The sequence below is a fragment of the Canis lupus genome, chromosome 23, assembly GCF_048164855.1.
Source record: "Canis lupus baileyi chromosome 23, mCanLup2.hap1, whole genome shotgun sequence".
In the NCBI taxonomy this organism is placed as follows: domain Eukaryota; kingdom Metazoa; phylum Chordata; class Mammalia; order Carnivora; family Canidae; genus Canis; species Canis lupus.
Window position 1 is genome coordinate 30791093 of NC_132860.1, and position 17702 is coordinate 30808794.

The window sequence follows — 17702 nt, forward strand, 5'->3', positions numbered from 1 at the left end:
AGGATCACTCCCTGGGCCAAAGGCAGGCGCCAAACCGCTGCGCCACCCAGGGATCCCCATACTTTACTACTGTTTCATACTGTCCTTGCTCATTTCTATCCTAATGCAGTAATTGTCTTATTGGAGAAGACTTTTCTATGTCGAAACATACATAGGTCATTCATTTATATATCCTTCTGATAGGGTGAAAGGAGACAAGAAGGAAGATAAAATACAAATTTAAAATTAAAAGAAAGCCAACTGGGCAGCCCCCATGGCACAGCGGTTTAGTGCTGCCTGCAGCCCAGGGCATGATCCTGGAGACCCTGGATTGAGTCCCACGTCAGGCTCTCTGCATGGAGCCTGCTCCTCCCTCTGCCTGTGTCTCTGCCTCTCTCTCTCTCTCTCTCTCTCTCTTTGTCTCTATGAATAAATAAATAAATAATATTTTAAAAAATAAAAATAATAAAAAAAATTAAAGAAAGCCAACCTGGGGTGCCTGAGTGGCTTAATCCATTAAGCTTCCAACTCTTGGTTTCAGCTCAGGTCATGATCTCAGGTCATGAGATTGAGCTTCATATCAGGCTCTGCACTCCATGTGGAGTCTACTTGTCCTTCTCCCTCCCCCTCTGTCGCTTCGTCCTTCTAAGAAAAGGAAGGAAGGAAGGAAGGAAGGAAGGAAGGAAGGAAGGAAGGAAGGAAGGAAGGAAGGAAGGAAGGAATCTTTAATTTATATATATATATATATATATCTTTAAAAAAATGAAAAGGAAAGTCAAACCAATTCCCCAAAGAGAACTAAAGGAAATGTGGAAACTTTAACTTTTAATTTTGAAAAATATTTAACCTACACAACACCTATACGAATAGCACAATAAATTCCCATGCACCCTTAATCTAAATCCTCAAGTTATTAACAATTACCTTATTTTTTCTTTAAACACACACACGCGTGCGCGAAAACACACTTCCCCCACCCCCAAATCATTTGACAGTAAATGTCAGAAATCATATTTCAGCATTTCTTTCCTAAGAACACAAACATTCTCCTACATAGCTGCAATATCATTATCATAAATAAGATTATCTTTGGTAAAGTATTAGCTAATATAAAGTCTATCTTCAAATTTACCTAAAGCCCCAAAAATGTCTTCTGTAACTTTTGTTGATTTTGTGTTTTTATTTTTACAAATCATACAGGCAATAGTTATAAAGTAGAACATAGTTCTTAGAAAGTTGGAGAATTGACGAGACCAGAGGGTCTAGTGCTCAGGATAACGCTACCTAAGGAAAGATAGATGAGCTGAGCCATTCCTAACCCTTTCAGCTCTTGGGTTTGTTTAGTTTTGCTTTCGTTTTCCTGTTCACCTTGTAAATCTGGTTGACAACAGAAAGCCTATGTTGAACCTCTTTTTTTTTTTTCTTTTAATTTTGAAAAATTTCAAACCTACGTAACAAACTGGGAAAAAAAATAAAGAACAAGCACTTGTATATCATCAACCTACACTCATCAGTTGTTAACATTCTGCCATTTACTTTATTTGTCTTTCTCTGGCATACACACTACCCTGTCCCTCTCCCTTTTTTGATAATAATTTTTGCTGAATCATTTGAAAGTGAGTTATTAACATTGTGACACTTGATACTTCATATGAACTCTAAATATTGCAGCATGTGTCTACTGCAGCATGTATAAAACAAAGCCATTCTGCCAGACATATTCACAAAATTATACTCAAGAAACTCAGCATTGATACAATAGTAAATAACATCAACTCCATAGCCAAATTACAATAATTGTTCCAGTAAAATAATATATGTTTTATTTGACTTTCCTTGTCAATCCAAGATCCAGTCAAGCATCATGCACTGCATTTTGTTGTCAGGTTATTTTGTTATTGTTGTTGTCATGTTTCTTTAGTCTGTTAATTGAACACTGGTTGCTCTCCATTTTTTCTCTTTGATGACATAGGTATTTTTGAAGTGTCCAGGCCAGTTGTTTTTGTAAAATAGTCTACAATTTAGATTTATCTGATTTTTTTTCTATCATGATTAGATCCAAGTTCATCATTTGGGGCATGAATACTTCATAGGTGGTTATGTCTTCAGTGCATCATATCTGGAGGCATGTAAAGTCAGTTTGCCCAGTTACCGATGAGGTTATGTTTGATCATGTGGTTAAGACAGTGGTAAAGGTAAGGTGGGCAGCCCCAGTGGCTCAGGGGTTTAGCGTTGCCTTCAGCCCAGGGCCTGATTCTGGAGACCCAGGATCGAGTCCCACATCATGGAGCCTCCCTGCATGGATGGAGCTTGCTTCTCCCTCTGCCTGTGTCTCTGCCTCTCTCTCTCTCTCTCTCTCTCTCTCTCTGTGTGTGTCTCTTGTGAATAAATAAATAAAATCTCAAAAAAAAAAAAAAAAGGACAGTGGTAAAGGCACATTTTCCCATTTGTAATCAATAAGTAAGCTGTAGAGGGCAGCCCCAGTGGCACAGTGGTTTAGTGCCACCTGCAGCCTGGGGTATGATCCTGGAAACCTGGGATCAAGTTCCATGTCGGGCTCCCAGCATGGAGCCTGCTTCTCCCTCTGCCTGTGTCTCTGCCTCTCTCTCTGTATCTCTATGAATAAATGAATAAAATCTTTAAAAAAAATCTTTAAAAAAAATAAGTAATCTGTAGAGTAATAATTTGAAACTTAATAATGTTCCCCAGCAACCTTTCCATCCAGTGGTTTTAGCAGTGACCACAGATCCTTGCCCAACTTCACTAAATTAGTGGTTGCAAAATGGTGATATTTCTATCATTCCTTCTACATTCATTAGCTGGATTCTTCTGTAAAGAAGAGCTTTCCTTTAGCCACTCCCACTATTTTTAGTATCACTATGGGTTTATGTCATCTTTTTTGATTTAATGTTTGCAATGTTCTGAATGTTGAAATCCTAACACCTAAAGATGGTGGTATGGGGGGGGTGGTCTTTGGGTACTTAAGTCATGAGAGTGTAGCCCTCATGAATTTGATTAGTGCCTTAGAAAAGAGGCTGCAGAAAGATCCCTTCAACAACATGAGAATAGAGAAGGCACTAGCTATGAACCAGGAAGGACTTCACTAAAACTCAACCATGCTGGTGCCTTGATCTTAGATTTTTAGCCTCCAGAACTGTGAGAAATAAATTCCTATTGTTTATAATCTACCCAGTTTGTGGCTTTTTGTTACAGCAGCTTAAACAGAATAAGGTAATGTTTTAACCCACTGCCATTTGTAATATTTTGAAGTTTAAATTATTCTAAATTTGGCCAGTGTTTTTTTGACATGTTCTCATCAGTTTTTTTGTTTCTTTGTTTGTTTGTTTGTTTCCCATCAGTTTTTTACCACTGCCTTGTTTTCTGGACATGTGAGGCCCCTCCAAACCTTAGATCCTATCACTTTAAGACTAATATGGTGGACTTGAATCTTATTCAGGGATTAAATTTTAAAGTTAGCATTTAAGGAATGCCTGAGTGGCTCAGTGGTTGAGCGTCTGCCTTTATCTCAGGGCATGATCCCAGATTCCTGGGATCGAGTCTTGCATTAGGCTCCCCCCCGGGAGCCTGCTTCTCTCTCTGCCTGTGTCTGTCTGTGTGTCTCTCAGGAATAAATAAATAAAATCTTTAAAAAAATAAAATTAGTACTTAAGATGAAAATTGCTTATAGTCAAATCCTTCCAGAAGATTCCCTTAAGGTTAGAACACACATGTCATCTTCTATACAGGACCAGATAAAGTAGTTCCTTGCATTTAGGGTCCATGTTGTATGAAAAATGTATATTGCAGGTTTGAACACTAGCAACACACTTGGTGAGGCCAAAGATTCACACTGGAAGCAGCAACTATGGAATTGAGATAAAAGGAATAATATTTCTTTTTTTTTTAAGATTTTTTTAAATTTATTATTCATGAGAGATACAGAGAAAGAAAGAGAGGCAGAGACACAGGCAGAGGGAGAAGCAGGCTCCATGCAGGAAAGCCCGATGTGGGACTCGATCCCGGGTCTTCAGGATCAGGCCCTGCCTGGACCGAAGGTGGCACTAAACCACTGAGCCATCCGGGCTGCCCTAAAAGGAAAAATAGATGCATGGCTGCTATCTCATGTTTAGTCCATGGCATATACTCTTTGAGTAGAATTAGGCTGAATTACCCTCACTATTTAAATAGTCCTTGCTCTTTTTTTTCCCCTAAAAACATATAGTTAAATTCCCATAAGGTGAATGTCCCTATGGCTCCCTTATGTATATTCTGCATATTAGGCATAGTCCCTTGGGGTCCAGTGTATAGGTATATGTGTTCTACCCCAAATGATTCATCTAACCAGTCATGGTTTGGTTTAGTTTAATCCATGGGTCTATGGATTAGTTAGGTTAAAGACTAAGCTGTTGTTTGTAATAGAAATCATAAAATCTAGTGGCTTTATGAAGATAGAAATATATTTCTCTATTAGTGTGGCCTGCCTAAGGCAGAGACGGGGAGGACAGCTCCGGGGGTACTGCCAGGAGCCCATGTTTTGTTTGGTTTTTCTCTTTGTTGCTATGCCAGATTCTAGAGCACTTGAATGGTGGCTACTGGTTGTAGCCATGCTGGATTCTAACTTGAAAGGAAGATGAAAGAGAAGAAAAGATCACATTCAGTGTTTTGTTTTGTTTTGTTTTTTAAGATTTTAATTATTCATGAGAGAGAGAGAGAGAGAGGCAGAGGCAGAGAGAGAAGCAGGCTCCATGCAGGGAGCCCGACATGGGACTGGATCCCGGGTCCCCAGGATCAGGCCCTGGACTGAAGGCGGCGCTAAACCGCTGAGCCACCCAAGCTATCCCCACATTCAGTGTTTTAAGGCCCAAACCTAGATGTTGTATCATTTCTTCTACTTGTACTCCACTGAATTTTATATTGTTGATAGCATAGTTACATTGCCATAGCTAGCTTCAAGGGAGAACAGAAAATGGAGTCTCTAGTTGGGGAGCCATATGACCCAGAAAGGGGGCAGAATAGATTTTGAAAGAACAGCTAGCAGTCTGCCACTTGCCACTATGAAATGTGAGGGCAAGTTTGCCAATGAGCTTTTGGAAAATATTTCCACTCTTCTAAGCTAATAAGCATATTACTAGATCACATACCTGTTTTTAATATTTTGATCATTTTAGTTGCATAAAATCTGTTGTCTTTGTAGTTCTATATATTTTATATTTTGTGTTTTAAAATTATATTTTGAGAAGGAGGCTGTAGGTTTTCTCAGATTGGCAGTATGGCCTGTGTCACCAAAAACAAAACAAAAACAAAAGCAAAACACAAATGTGCCTCTGCCCTGGTAGAGACAGGAAGATCATTTAGGAGCTTCTTAATTCAGGCAAACGGTGATGAGAATGTGACTCAGGCAGTGTCCACCGGGGACAGATTTCAGAGATCCTTTAACCTTCACTCACAGCATCTGCTTTTATCAGCAACACAGCCAGATAACAGCATTGCCACTAACCATTTATTTCAGCAGAAGGATACGCTTCCTTGAAAGTGTAATTTAGCAATGTTTTCTTTCAAATTTAACATCAAATAGGAGGCGGTGTCCCAGACATCCAAGATGCCACTCTTGTTCAGCTAGTATAATGGACATTATTATTAGCTGGACATTTTTACACAATTAATAGCTTTCTCCCAAGAAAAAACAGTAAGCTTTTACAACCTCACATGGTGTGACGGAAAGCCTCTTAAAGAAGAGGAACAGAATCAGACACTCATGCAGGGAAGAGAGCCTTAGTGGTTTGCCTCAAGGGATTGGAAGAAGCAGAGGAGGAGCTGGTGACAGGTTGAGGACACCTCAATAACAGGCTGATGCTCCAATCACAGGCCTGTGCACAAGGCTGTGAGTAATCACCCACCAATGCCTGGATCCACAGGCTTTTGCAGAGTTATCTTTCATTGCTCTGTACGTGACACCCTGGGCCTGCAGTATAGCACGCAGCAGCCAAATTTGTCACTCGAGTTCCATTGATCCAGCAACTCTGATTGGCTGTGGCTGTCTTCAGTCTCTGAATCTCCTGAGGATTATGGTTTTGCACTCTTACTGACCTTTCATTTGATTTTTGAGCAGTGGTCTTGTTTCTTTATACTAGAATGTGAGCTTTTAGAGTCTGGGAATCATGATGCTCCTCAAAGTAGATGCAGTTCTTTGTTAGATGAAGCAGTCTTTCAGTATTTCAGTTGAGTGCATTTACTTAAGGAAGGTGAAGTTCTCCAATCCTGATTTGTAGTTCTATTAAATATTTACCTTGGTCATAGCCCCCAGAAAAGTATTTTGAGTTCTGTATAGCATGACGGCAGCTCAGGGTGGTTCTAGAATTGATCACAGACCCGTTGAACTAAAAAGGCATCATTGAACAAATAAATGTATGTTTAACTGAGAATATGCTTCTATTTCCAGAGTTAGCTCTACACTTTCACTTCCATTAGCTACATAGGATATATCCAATCATATCCTCACCAGCATTTGATATATCATAATGGTTTTAATATGCATTTCCATGGTGAGTGCCTTTTCATGTTCTTCATAGCTATCCATATATCTTCTTTGGTAAAGTGTATGTTCAAATATTTCACCTATTTTTAAAAGTTGGATTGTTTTTGTATTATGGTGTTTTGAGAGTTCTTCATATATTCTGATAAAATCCTTTGTTGGATATGTGATGTACAAATATCTTCTCCCAATCTTTAGATTTTTGTTTTATCTTAACCATGGTGAGAGAAAACATGCTATGGTTGAAGAACTGATAGAAGGCCGTGTATAATATAGAACACGAAGAAAGGGGTGCCTGGGTGGCTCAATCAGTTAAGTGTCTGCCTTCGGCTCAGATCATGATCCCAGGGTCCTAGGATCAAGCCCCACATCAGGCTCCCTGCTCAGTGAGGAGTCTGTTTTTCCCTGTGCCCCCACGCCTGTCCATGCACTCTCTCTCCCCGCCCCCCTCAAATAAATAAATAAAATCTAAAAAAAAAAAAAAAAAGCATGAAGAAAGCAGTGAGACTGGAAAGGAAGGAAGCTGGGAACTTACATACCATGTTAAGGAGTTTGGCATTTATTGTAAGGGCACTAAAAAGCCACTGAATACTATTAAGTGGAAGGGTGACATGAATGAATTTATGTTTTTTTTTGTTTTTTTTTTTTTTTGAATTTATGTTTTAAAAAGATTCCTCTGGCTACAGTTTGAAGAATGGATAATTGGAAAGCTACATTGGTTTTATGGGGACCAATTAGAAAGTTACTACAATAGTCCAAACAAGAAGTAATGGCAGCATAAACCAGGGAACCAGGGTAGTGGCAGTGGAGATGGAGAGGATGGACAGATCCAATAGAAAATAAGAAAATAAATGTCTAACTAATGCCCGTTATATGCAGTCTTTTTTTTTTTTTAGGATTTTATTTATTTATCCATGAGAGACACAGAGAGAGAGGCAGAGACACAGGCAGAGGGAGAAGCAGGCTCCATGCAAGGGGTCCAATATGGGACTTGAACCCCAGAACCTGGGATCATGCTCTGAGCCAAAGGCAGATGCTCAACCGCTGAGCCACCCAGGCATCCCTATATCCAGTCTTTGGGGGAAATTATATTTGATGTTTAGTTGTAGGTTTTTCTTAGATGTCTTTTACCTAAAAAAGATTCCCTTCTAGTTTAGTTTGCTGAGTTTTTTAAAATCATAAATACATTAGCTTGGTTAAATGCTTTTTTATGCATCAGTTGAGATGGATGTATATGATTTTTTCTTCTTTATGATGAACATTGATTTTTGAATGTTGAACCAACCTTGGATTTGTGAATGTTTTCTTGAGGATTTTCATTAAATGTTTAAAAGAGAATGCACCAAAGAAGTCCTATGTGCCTAGAATTTTTTCTGTGGAAAAGTTTTTTTTTCTTTTTAAAGATTTTTCAAATTTATTCATGAGAGACACACAGAGAGAGAGAGAGAGGCAGAGACCTGGGCAGAAGGAGAAGCGGACCCCCCTGTGGGGCGCCTGATGTAAGATTTGATGACAGTTGCAGCCCGGTGGCTCAGCGGTTTAGCGCCACCTTCAGCCCAGGGCGTGATCCTGGAAACCTGGGATCGAGTCCCATGTCGGGCTCCCTGCATGGAGCCTGCTTTTCCCTCTGCCTGTGTCTCTGCCTCTCTCTGTGTGTCTCTCATGAATAAATAAATAAATAAAAACTTAAAAAAAAAAAAAAGACTTGATGATAGGATCAAGGATCACTACCTGGATCACTACCCCCAGGATCACTACCTGACCAAAGGTAGTTGCTCAACCACTGAGCCACCTAGGCACCCTGGAAAGGTTTTAAATTATAAATTGAGGGGTGCCTGGGTGGCTCAATTGGTTAAGTGGCTGACTCTTGATTTCTGCTTAGATCATGTTCCCAGCATCCCAGCATGTTCCCAGCATCAAGCCCCACATCCATCCAGCTCCCTGCTCAGCAGTGAGTCAGTCTCTCTCTCCCTCCTCTTCCCTCCCCCTACTCACACACTCTTTCTCTCTCTCTCTAAAATAAATAAATCTTTTTAAGAAATAAATTACAGGGATCCCTGGGTGGCTTGGTGGCTAAAGCCCCTGCCTTCAGCTCAGGGCATGATCCTGGAGTCCTGGGATCGAGTCCCACATCGGGCTCCCTGCATTGGAGCCTGCTTTCCCTCTGCCTGTGTCTCTGCCTCTCTCTGTGTGTCTCTCATGAATAAATAAAATCTTTTTTTTTTTTTAAAGAAATTACAAATTCAATCTCTAACAGCTATAAGACTATTCAGATTTTCTATTTCTTAAATATTTTTTATAAAATTGTATTGCTCAAGGAATTTGTCTATTTCATCTATCATGTTTATTAGTGTAAAGCTGTTCCCAGTATTTTTTCTTTCTAATATCTGTAGGATCTGTAGTGATATACCCTTCATTCTTAATATTTATGATTTGTGTCTTCTCTTTTTTTCTTGATCAGTCTTTCAAAGGTTTTTCAATTTTATTCATCTTTTTCAAAGAATCATTCCTTTGTCCTTTGGTTAAAAATACTTTCTGTTCAATTTCCAATTACTTTGTGGCTTTTCTAAATATAACATTGTAAACATTTAATTGTAAACAATTATATCTATTTTGTCAGGTGAAATTCTGTATTTCATTTCTTTGAAATTTACAATATATAAATGATGGGCTAGCCTTTAGTCTGTCTTAGTGAATGTTCCATGTACACTTGAAAATATATGTATTCTGTAGTTGTTGAGTGTAGTAACCCCAATGTCTATTAGGACAAATTGATAGTGTTGCTCAAATCTTCCATTTCCTTAATGACTTTTTGTCTATTTGTTCTATCAATTACTGAGGAAGAGCGTTGTTAACAAGATTTCCAGCTTATAGGGACACCTGGGTGGGTCAGCGGTTGAAGTCCTGTCTTCGGCTCAGGGCATGACCCAGAGTCCTAGGATTGAGTCCCACATTGGGCTCCCTGCAAGGAGCCTGCTTCTCTCTCTGCCTATGTCTCTGCTTCTTTCCGTGACTCTCATGAATAAATAAATAAAATCTTAAAAAAAAAATTTCTAGCTATGGTGGTGTTGTATACTTTTCCTCTTTATATTTTGCAGTTCTTTTACTAACACTATAAAGATTTGGAGTTGTTATATTTTTGTTGATGAATTGGCCCTTTAACCATTATGATATGATACTCTTTATCTATAGTAATACTTCTTTTTTTTTTTATAGTAATACTTCTTGTCTTAAGGTCTACTTAATCTGATATTAATATAATCATACCTCGGGTTCCTGGGTGGCCCAGTTGGTTGGGCATCCAACTCTTGATTTCAGCTCAGGTCATGATCTTGGGCCCATGAGCTCGAGTCCCACATTGGGCTCTGCACTGGGTGTGGAGACTGCTAAAGATTCTCCCTCTCCCCCCTTTCTCTTAAAACACACACACACTAACATACCATCTTTCTTAGTGTATTCTTGTGTTTTATGTCTTTTTTCATCATTTTACTTTCAACTTGTGTCTTTAAAGACTGTGTGAGTAGTGTTTAGTTGGGTCTTGTTTTTTAATATGGAGAGTCTTTTCCTTAAACTATTTAGTCCAATGTTATTATGGATATAGCTATGTTTAAGAGTTTCTCTTGCTATTTGTTTTCTGTTTGACCTCATCTTTTTCATTTCTTCCTTTTTTGGGGGTTAATCAACTATTTTTTTAATACTCCATTCTGTATCTTCTATGGTTTGTTTTATTTTGTTTTGTTTTTTAGCTTATGTGTGTGTGAGAGAGAAAGAAAGAGAGAGATTGTTCTAGGGAAGATTTAGGTTCACACTTAAACTAAAAATTATTCTACCTGCAATGAGCCAGGTACTGTCCCAAGCACAATTCTATGTGGTCATTAGGCTTATTTCTTTCAAGTTTCAAGAAAATTGCTCCATGGGTTATAGTATTCTAATGAAGGACATTAAACTGGAAAGTTAAACATGTTTCAGTTCAAATCCCAGCTCCAATGTGTATATATTTTGTGAGCTTTAGTTTTCTTATCTATAAAATGAGAATGGATGTTTTATTTTTTTAAAATACTATTTATTCATGAGAGAGAGAGAGAGAGGCAGGCAGAGACACAAGCAGAGGGAGAAGCAGGCTCCATGCAGGGAGCCTGATGTGGGACTCGATCCCGGGGCTCCAGGATCAGGCCCTGGGCTGAAGGTGGCGCTAAACCACTGAGCCACCCGGGCTGCCGAGAATGGATGTTTTAGTGCTACTTTATAGGATCACTGTAGAGATCACATGGAATAATTTCTATAGATGTATTATGAAATCTGTTAACTCTAAACATGTTAAGATATTATTTCATGATTTAATGAAAAGACTAATTTAATCTCCTTATGCCTATATAAATTTCAATCCTATTTCCTCTATCATCTTTCTAAACTGAAAAACTCTTCTTTCTTTGATACATTTGTCTGTGATATTTTCAGCAGTTCTTTCCTTATGCCATCTCTATGATTAGAATGTACCTCTTCCACAACCACCGCATCAAGGCATACTTCTTTGTGCTCATACTTCAAGACCCATTAAAACAGCATGTCATTCTTGACAACTTCCCACTCATATTTATTCACTCACTCTTCTGAGATCCTCAACTCTGTTTTTTTTTTAATATTTTATTTATTTATTTATTCATGAGAGACACAGACTGAGAGAGAGAGAGAGAGGCAGAGACACAGGCAGAGGGAGAAGCAGGCTCCATGCATGGAGCCTGATGTGGGACTCAATCCCGGGACTCCAGGATCACACCCTGGACCAAAGGCAGGCGCCAAACCGCTGAGCCACCCAGGGATCTCCTCAACTCTGTTTTATCTAATCCTATTGTAACTATTTTCACCCATTCATTGATCTTATCTGATTAAAGCTCCAGGTACTATTTGTTTCATCTCAGTATTTCCGGTGTTGAGTATAGAGCCTGGTGCAGAGTAAGTGTTCAGTAAACACCTCTTGACTGAATGAAAGGATAGAGCTTGACAAATCAGGCAGGGAGGGCTTTTTGTCTCTGAGCCTCAGTGCTGAGTGTCATCCCCATGCAGATAGGTAATAGGTGGAGCCCAGTAGTCGGGCTGGTATTTACCAAACTCCCACTTTCCCATTTGCTAAAGTGGAAGTAACTCAAAAGCCACTATCCTTTAGTGTTGGATTAATGTCTTTAAACACTTTACCTTTAATATCCCTGGGAGAATCTGGGAAGACTTTATGGAATGATACGTTTTAAAGCATCAACAGAAGTTTTTTTGAGTAAAGTGGGAAAGGAGCTCAGTAAAAGGTGGATTCTTCTTTTTTTTTTTTTTAACATTTATTTATTTATTTATTTATTTATTTATTTATTTATTTATTTATTTATTCATTCATTCATTCATTCATTCATTCAAGACACACACACAGAGAGAGAGAGAGAGACAGAGAGACAGAGACATAGGCAGATGGAGAAGCAGGCTCCATGCAGGGAGCCAGATGTGGGACTCGAGCCTGAGTCTCCAGGATCACACACCCTGGGCTGAAGGTGGTGCTAAACCGCCAAGCCACCTGGGCTGCCCCAAAAGGTGGATTCTTATGAAATCTCTCCACAGTCCAAGTTTTGGCTTGGTGTACAAGTGTTTTCTTCTCCCACCCTATCTCTTTCCACTCTCTCACCTGTTACACTCCAGTCATACTGAACTACCTTTAGTTCTCCAGGTGTTTCTTTCCTTTGAGCCTTTGTACATGCTATTTCCCCTGTATTTGGAGTGCTTTGTTCCACCGATTTCCTTTAACCTGGCTAATTCCTGTTTGTCCTTCAGGTCTCAGTTTACATCTCAGCTTACCTCCTCTGGGATGCCTTCCCTGACCACTTGCCCCAACCCTCTAGGTCTGAATTAGGTGCTCTTTCTATGTGTTCTCACAACACCCGGAACTAATGTCCTTGTAGCACTTGTAAAACTATTGACATTTCCTTTTAGTCTCCTGTATTTTTCACTAGACTTGGCATTCCTTTTTTTTTTTAAGATTTTATTCATTCATGAGAGACACAGTGGGAGAGGCAGAGTCACAGGCAGAGGGAGAAGCAGGCTCCATGCAGGGAGCTTGATGTGGGACTCAATCCCTGGACTCCAGGATCACACTCTTAGCTGAAGGCAGACGCTCAACCGCTGAGCCACCCAGGCGTCCCAGACTTGGCATTCCTTAAGGCATTGGATCTTCTATTATTCCCAGGGCCCTGAAGGATGCTTGGCACAGAGTAAACCTCAGTAAACACTTTCTTAATGAATTAATAGGTGAATGAATGAATCCTCCAAGAATGCCAATTACAAAGGTTCAAAGAAGAGGTAGCTGGTATACTCTCTCTTTCCACATTCAGCATTCTCCTGGTGTGCAGCCTGCAGATGTGGAAGAAGTTGTCAAGAAGGGTGTGCAGACCCTTGTGATTGGCCGAGGGATGAGTGAGGCCTTGAAGGTAGGTATCGGTGAGCACAGCCTTCCTGAGGACAGTTGGTGACCTCTTGGACCTTTACCTTAGAAATATGTCCTTCTTGGGAGCTCATCTCAATATATCACGCATCCTCATTTTGTTGAGCCAGTGGATGGCCCAGGATAAAATAAAGGATGTTAGTAATCTTCATCTGGGTTGGATGCTCCAGTCTCTACCTAACCCTGGGCCTGTGCTGTTTTGCCTGGAATTCTCAACCTCTACAGCTGTCAGTATTTGGTTCTTTAGATTTTCACAGTACTTCACATTTTTGTAGTACTTTTTATTTTTTCTTTAAACACAAGTTATGCATTTTCCCTTTTCAGAAAAAATATTTTTATTGTACTTACAAATACATGCTTGTTTAGCAAAACAGTTGACACAGAAATGTTGAGGTAGAAAAGTGAAAGATCCCCACCCCATTTCCACATTTAATATATATTGCTCAAGTTCTCTATGCAGCTGCAAATATACACTCTTATGCATACAGATATACATGTATACACCCACAATCGTTTTTACATAAATACGACCACATTGTACATATTGTTCTGTAACTTCTTACTCATGTTATTACATTGTGGACACTCTTTCACACAAGAGAGATTACAGAGATTTACCTCATGCTTTCCTTTATATAGATGTCGTAAAATCTAGTTCCCTACTGATAAAGGTGTCCTTTAGTTATTTACGTATTTTTTGTTTAACCTGTTTTTCCCATTAAAATAATTCCTTTCTATAAAGCTATTGTTTTTATAAAATTGCTCAAACATATAAAAAATATAGGGCATTTAAAAAATATTTCCTTCTGAGGCAGAATCTAATTAAAATCGGTTTAAAATAATATTCAGCACAAGCCAGACTTAAAAAATATATCCAAAATAGCTGCCATTATTGAGAATCTTATATAAAATTAATTTACAACTGTTTATTAGTGCCTTCTATGGGTCAGATACTATTCTAGGCACTGGAGACAAGATAAGGTTCATGGCCTTGGAAAATAAAACAGTAGACAATTTCAGATTGTAACAAATGCTGTGAAGACAATGGTGACTTATGAGTGGCTGCTCTAAATGGAGTAGTCAGGAAAGGCCTTTCTGAGGAGACATTTGAACTGCAATAGTTAACTTTATCCTCACACCACCCCGTGTATATATTATTTTTTTTTAGATTTATTTATTTATTTATTTATTTATTTATTTATTTATTTATTCATTAGAGACACAGAGAGAGAGGCAGAGACACAGGCAGAGGGAGAAGCAGACTCCATGCAAGGAGCCTGATGTGGGACTTGATCTGGGGACTCCAGGATCACGCCCTGAGCCAAAGGCAGATGTTCAACCGCTGAGCCACCCAGGCGTCCCCCGTGTATATATTATTATCCCCATTTATAGAGGAGGCAGCTGGGTTGAGAAACCTTAGGTTGCTGGCCTATATGGCAAAGTTAGACGTTAGATTCAGGTTGGACTGACTCAAACATTCAACATTTACATGCTAGGTATTTTATATACCTTAGCTGAATTCGTTTTCATACCAGCCCTGTGAGCTAGGTATTATTATCCCTATTTATAGACATGGAACCAAATGGTCAGAGAATTGAATTCACTTACCCAAGGTCACACTGTTAGTCAGACTTAAATCCAAGACTGTCTGACTCCAAAATCCATCCTTTTCCCATTTCCATTTCACATGAGCTTTGTGCATGCATGGTACTTGGCTAACTTCTTAGAAGCTTTGTTGACTCCTTGGGGCTGTCAAATTTTGGACTGGTGACATGCTGGGTAATTGAGGACTGACAGTTGTTATTGTCTAATTTTGTAGAGAACCCTTGCCTCATGGCAGGAAAGGAAACCCAGGAGGGCCTTTTCCCTTGACTTACTCATCTTTTCCCCTCTTCCCAGGTGCCTCCATCAACTGTGGAGTATCTTGAGAAACAAGGCATTGATGTGCGGATCCTCCAGACAGAGCAGGCAGTGAAGGAGTATAATACCTTGGCTGCCCGAGGCATCAGGGTGGGAGGGGTCTTCCATTCCACCTGCTGATGGAGCCTTAAGGAGAATAAATCACTAAGCAACAATGCCTGTGACTATCACTCTTAGCACTCTCCACACCAGCCTCCTTAAGTATTTTTCAACAGCTGTTCATACCAGGACCTGTGCTAGGCTTTGGGATGCATGGATGACTAAGGCCCAATGCCTATCTGGCAGGGAATTGAAAATTAGGGGAGAAGACAGATGTTTACCAAAGTTTATAATACACTAAATGATTGGCCAGAAATAAGAAATAAAGGCAAAAAATAAAGCCTTCTGGTTTAAAGGCCAAGAAAAGTTTCAGTGCATTAAGATTACATTGTAATTGATGCTTTGGAATGTTTAAGCATTAATTCAACCAATTTTTATTGAGTACCTTATATGCCAGGCATTGCTATAGGCTCCAGACAAGCAGCAATGAAAGTCTTATCCTCACACAGCTTATATTCTAGTGGGGAAAATAAACAATCCATAAGGTAGGTAGAACCTGTTGTGAAGAAAAATAAAGCAGAGTGAGAAAACAATGAGTAAAGAAGACGATTTCAGATATGTGGTCAGGAAAAGTCTCTATGCAGATGACATGTGAGCAGAACCTTGAAGGAAGTGACCAGAGCACTTCAGTAACAAGAACAGTAGAGCAGCTATGCCCTGATTCTAGGGTTCTAGGCAAGCTGTTCTACTAGCTAGTCCTGAGCCTAGCTGGACAGTTCTCCCGGCCAAAGATTCCCTTGCTATGAAATGATGGGGCTGGACTAGATGTTCTGTAATGGTTCATAACCACTGTGGAGAGTCTTGTTCTGCTAATTGCCAGGTGTTCTTTGTGAAGCCTTAGAATAGACTGATAGAACTATAAATTATCAGCATCGTCTTAGTTTTCATTCCTCCTCCTCTTTAAATAGTTATGAGTATGGGTGTCAAATAGCCCTGAGTTTGAACTGTGGCTTTCTGCCACTCGCTGGTTGGGCATTTATTTAATGTCTTAGAGTTCCACTGTTCTCATCTGCCAGATAGGGATAATAATTAGTACCTGGAGTTGTATAGGTATTAAATGAGGGTCATTCATACACTGTCTTAGGACTCTACTTGGCATGTAGTGAGGACTCCATGAATTGAAACCATTGTTGTTATTTTGATTATATATTTTGATTAATGGGTCTGCTGTCAACTAATTTCATTTTATTGTTCGTAACATAGCTGCATATTTCATGAATTCATAGAATGCTGAAGCCCAAAGGAACTATTCTCTCATTTATTCTCTTTCATGCCCATTTTTACTGAGTCTCTTACAAATTTTTTCTGGCCAGTTATTGCTGGGCCCTGGGAGTACAGGAATGAATAAGTTATCATTCCTGCCCTCAGGAGTTAATTGGGAAAGAAAAATCAACAATGATACAGTGTGTTAACAATACAATAGTTTCAAGGTTCAATGATGGCCTGATCCTACCGGATGGAAGGGAAAGTAGGGAAGACATCATTAAGACCATGACACAAGCAGAGTCTTAAAAGAATAACGTGTTCATTTATTCACCGAACAAACATCTGGCAACTTTTAGCTAACTAGTCAAGTACGTATCATAGTCATAATTAATACACTGGCCCCTACTGAAGCCACAGTCCAAGAAAGCTGGTGTTTGTTCCACGTGATCCTGTCACCTGTCTGGCCGTTGGACATCTGACTAGGCAGCCAATCCACAGACTGAACAGCAACTTAAGATGTGACTTGGCAAGAAAAGGTGAGCTAAGACAATTGGAATGGAAAATGAAGGGATCTTTCCAAGTTCACCCTACAAGAAATGGCAGGACCAGGTCTGGAACCTGATGGTGTGTCTAGATCTCTACTATACACCTCCTTAAAAGATTTGGGAGTGAGGCACCTGGTGACTCAGTTGGTAGAGTATAGTGACTCTTGATCTGAAGGTTGTGAGTTCAAGCTCCACATTGGGCGTAGAATTTAAAAAAAAAAGCCCATGGGAGTAAGATCCTCACATACCGGACACCCAGCTTGGAGGTCTGGGAAAGTCCTGTTCAGTGACCTTTCTGCAACCAGCCATTTGACAGATACAGGATCAATCTCAGATCAAGAAGCCAATCACCTGTGTAGCTTAGGAGGGTGTTTAATAAAATTCAGATTGTTTCTCTATTGATGCAATTGAATTTTTTTTTTGAGTGAAACATAACATGAGATGATCTCCAGTGGGTGCTGAACTAGGTGTGGGTATAATCAGTGTTCCTACATAAGTCGTCTCCACATTAGAGAGGGCTTAGTACAAACTTAGAAGTATTTGGCAGTGAGTTCATTAAACTTTGTATTGAAATGGCTAATCACTCCCATTTCTGAATCTGTTCTACATGGTCATTGCTAGAAATGTGCTAGAAATGTGCCTGAAGAGAAGCTACTTTTCCACGTGACACTACACTTAGTCTCAGGTCTTAAATCACTAAGCCCTTTGATTTGATTTGTAGGTAGCACAGCCTTCATTCTGCCCACACTTCATCTCTTTTAGCTTGAGTGGCTCCTAAGACAAGAATTCTGCAAGTGCTTCCTGTGTGCCCTGTAATTCTGTTTGTAGAAGTCAGTCATGTCAAAGCCAAATATAAAGTCCTTTCGGAAACTTGAATCCCAGGGCTGGCTTCTGCAGGCATGCCATGGTACTGCTAAGCTTGCTCTGGGTTCTGGGACTCCTT

The 17702-nt window shown here is 39.6% G+C and overlaps 1 protein-coding gene across 4 annotated transcripts in view; it reads left to right on the forward strand.

The window, feature by feature from the left end:
- AAMDC (adipogenesis associated Mth938 domain containing) overlaps positions 1–15064 on the forward strand; it is a 40917-nt gene extending 25853 nt beyond the window's left edge. For all 4 annotated transcript variants that reach the window (XM_072794773.1, XM_072794775.1, XM_072794774.1 and 1 more), the window contains 2 exons: positions 12880–12975; positions 14889–15064. In XM_072794773.1, the coding sequence (XP_072650874.1) occupies positions 12880–12975; positions 14889–15029 (237 nt within the window). In that variant the 3' untranslated portion in view covers positions 15030–15064. The remainder of the gene's footprint in view (positions 1–12879; positions 12976–14888) is intronic.
- The last annotated feature ends 2638 nt before the right edge of the window (positions 15065–17702 follow it).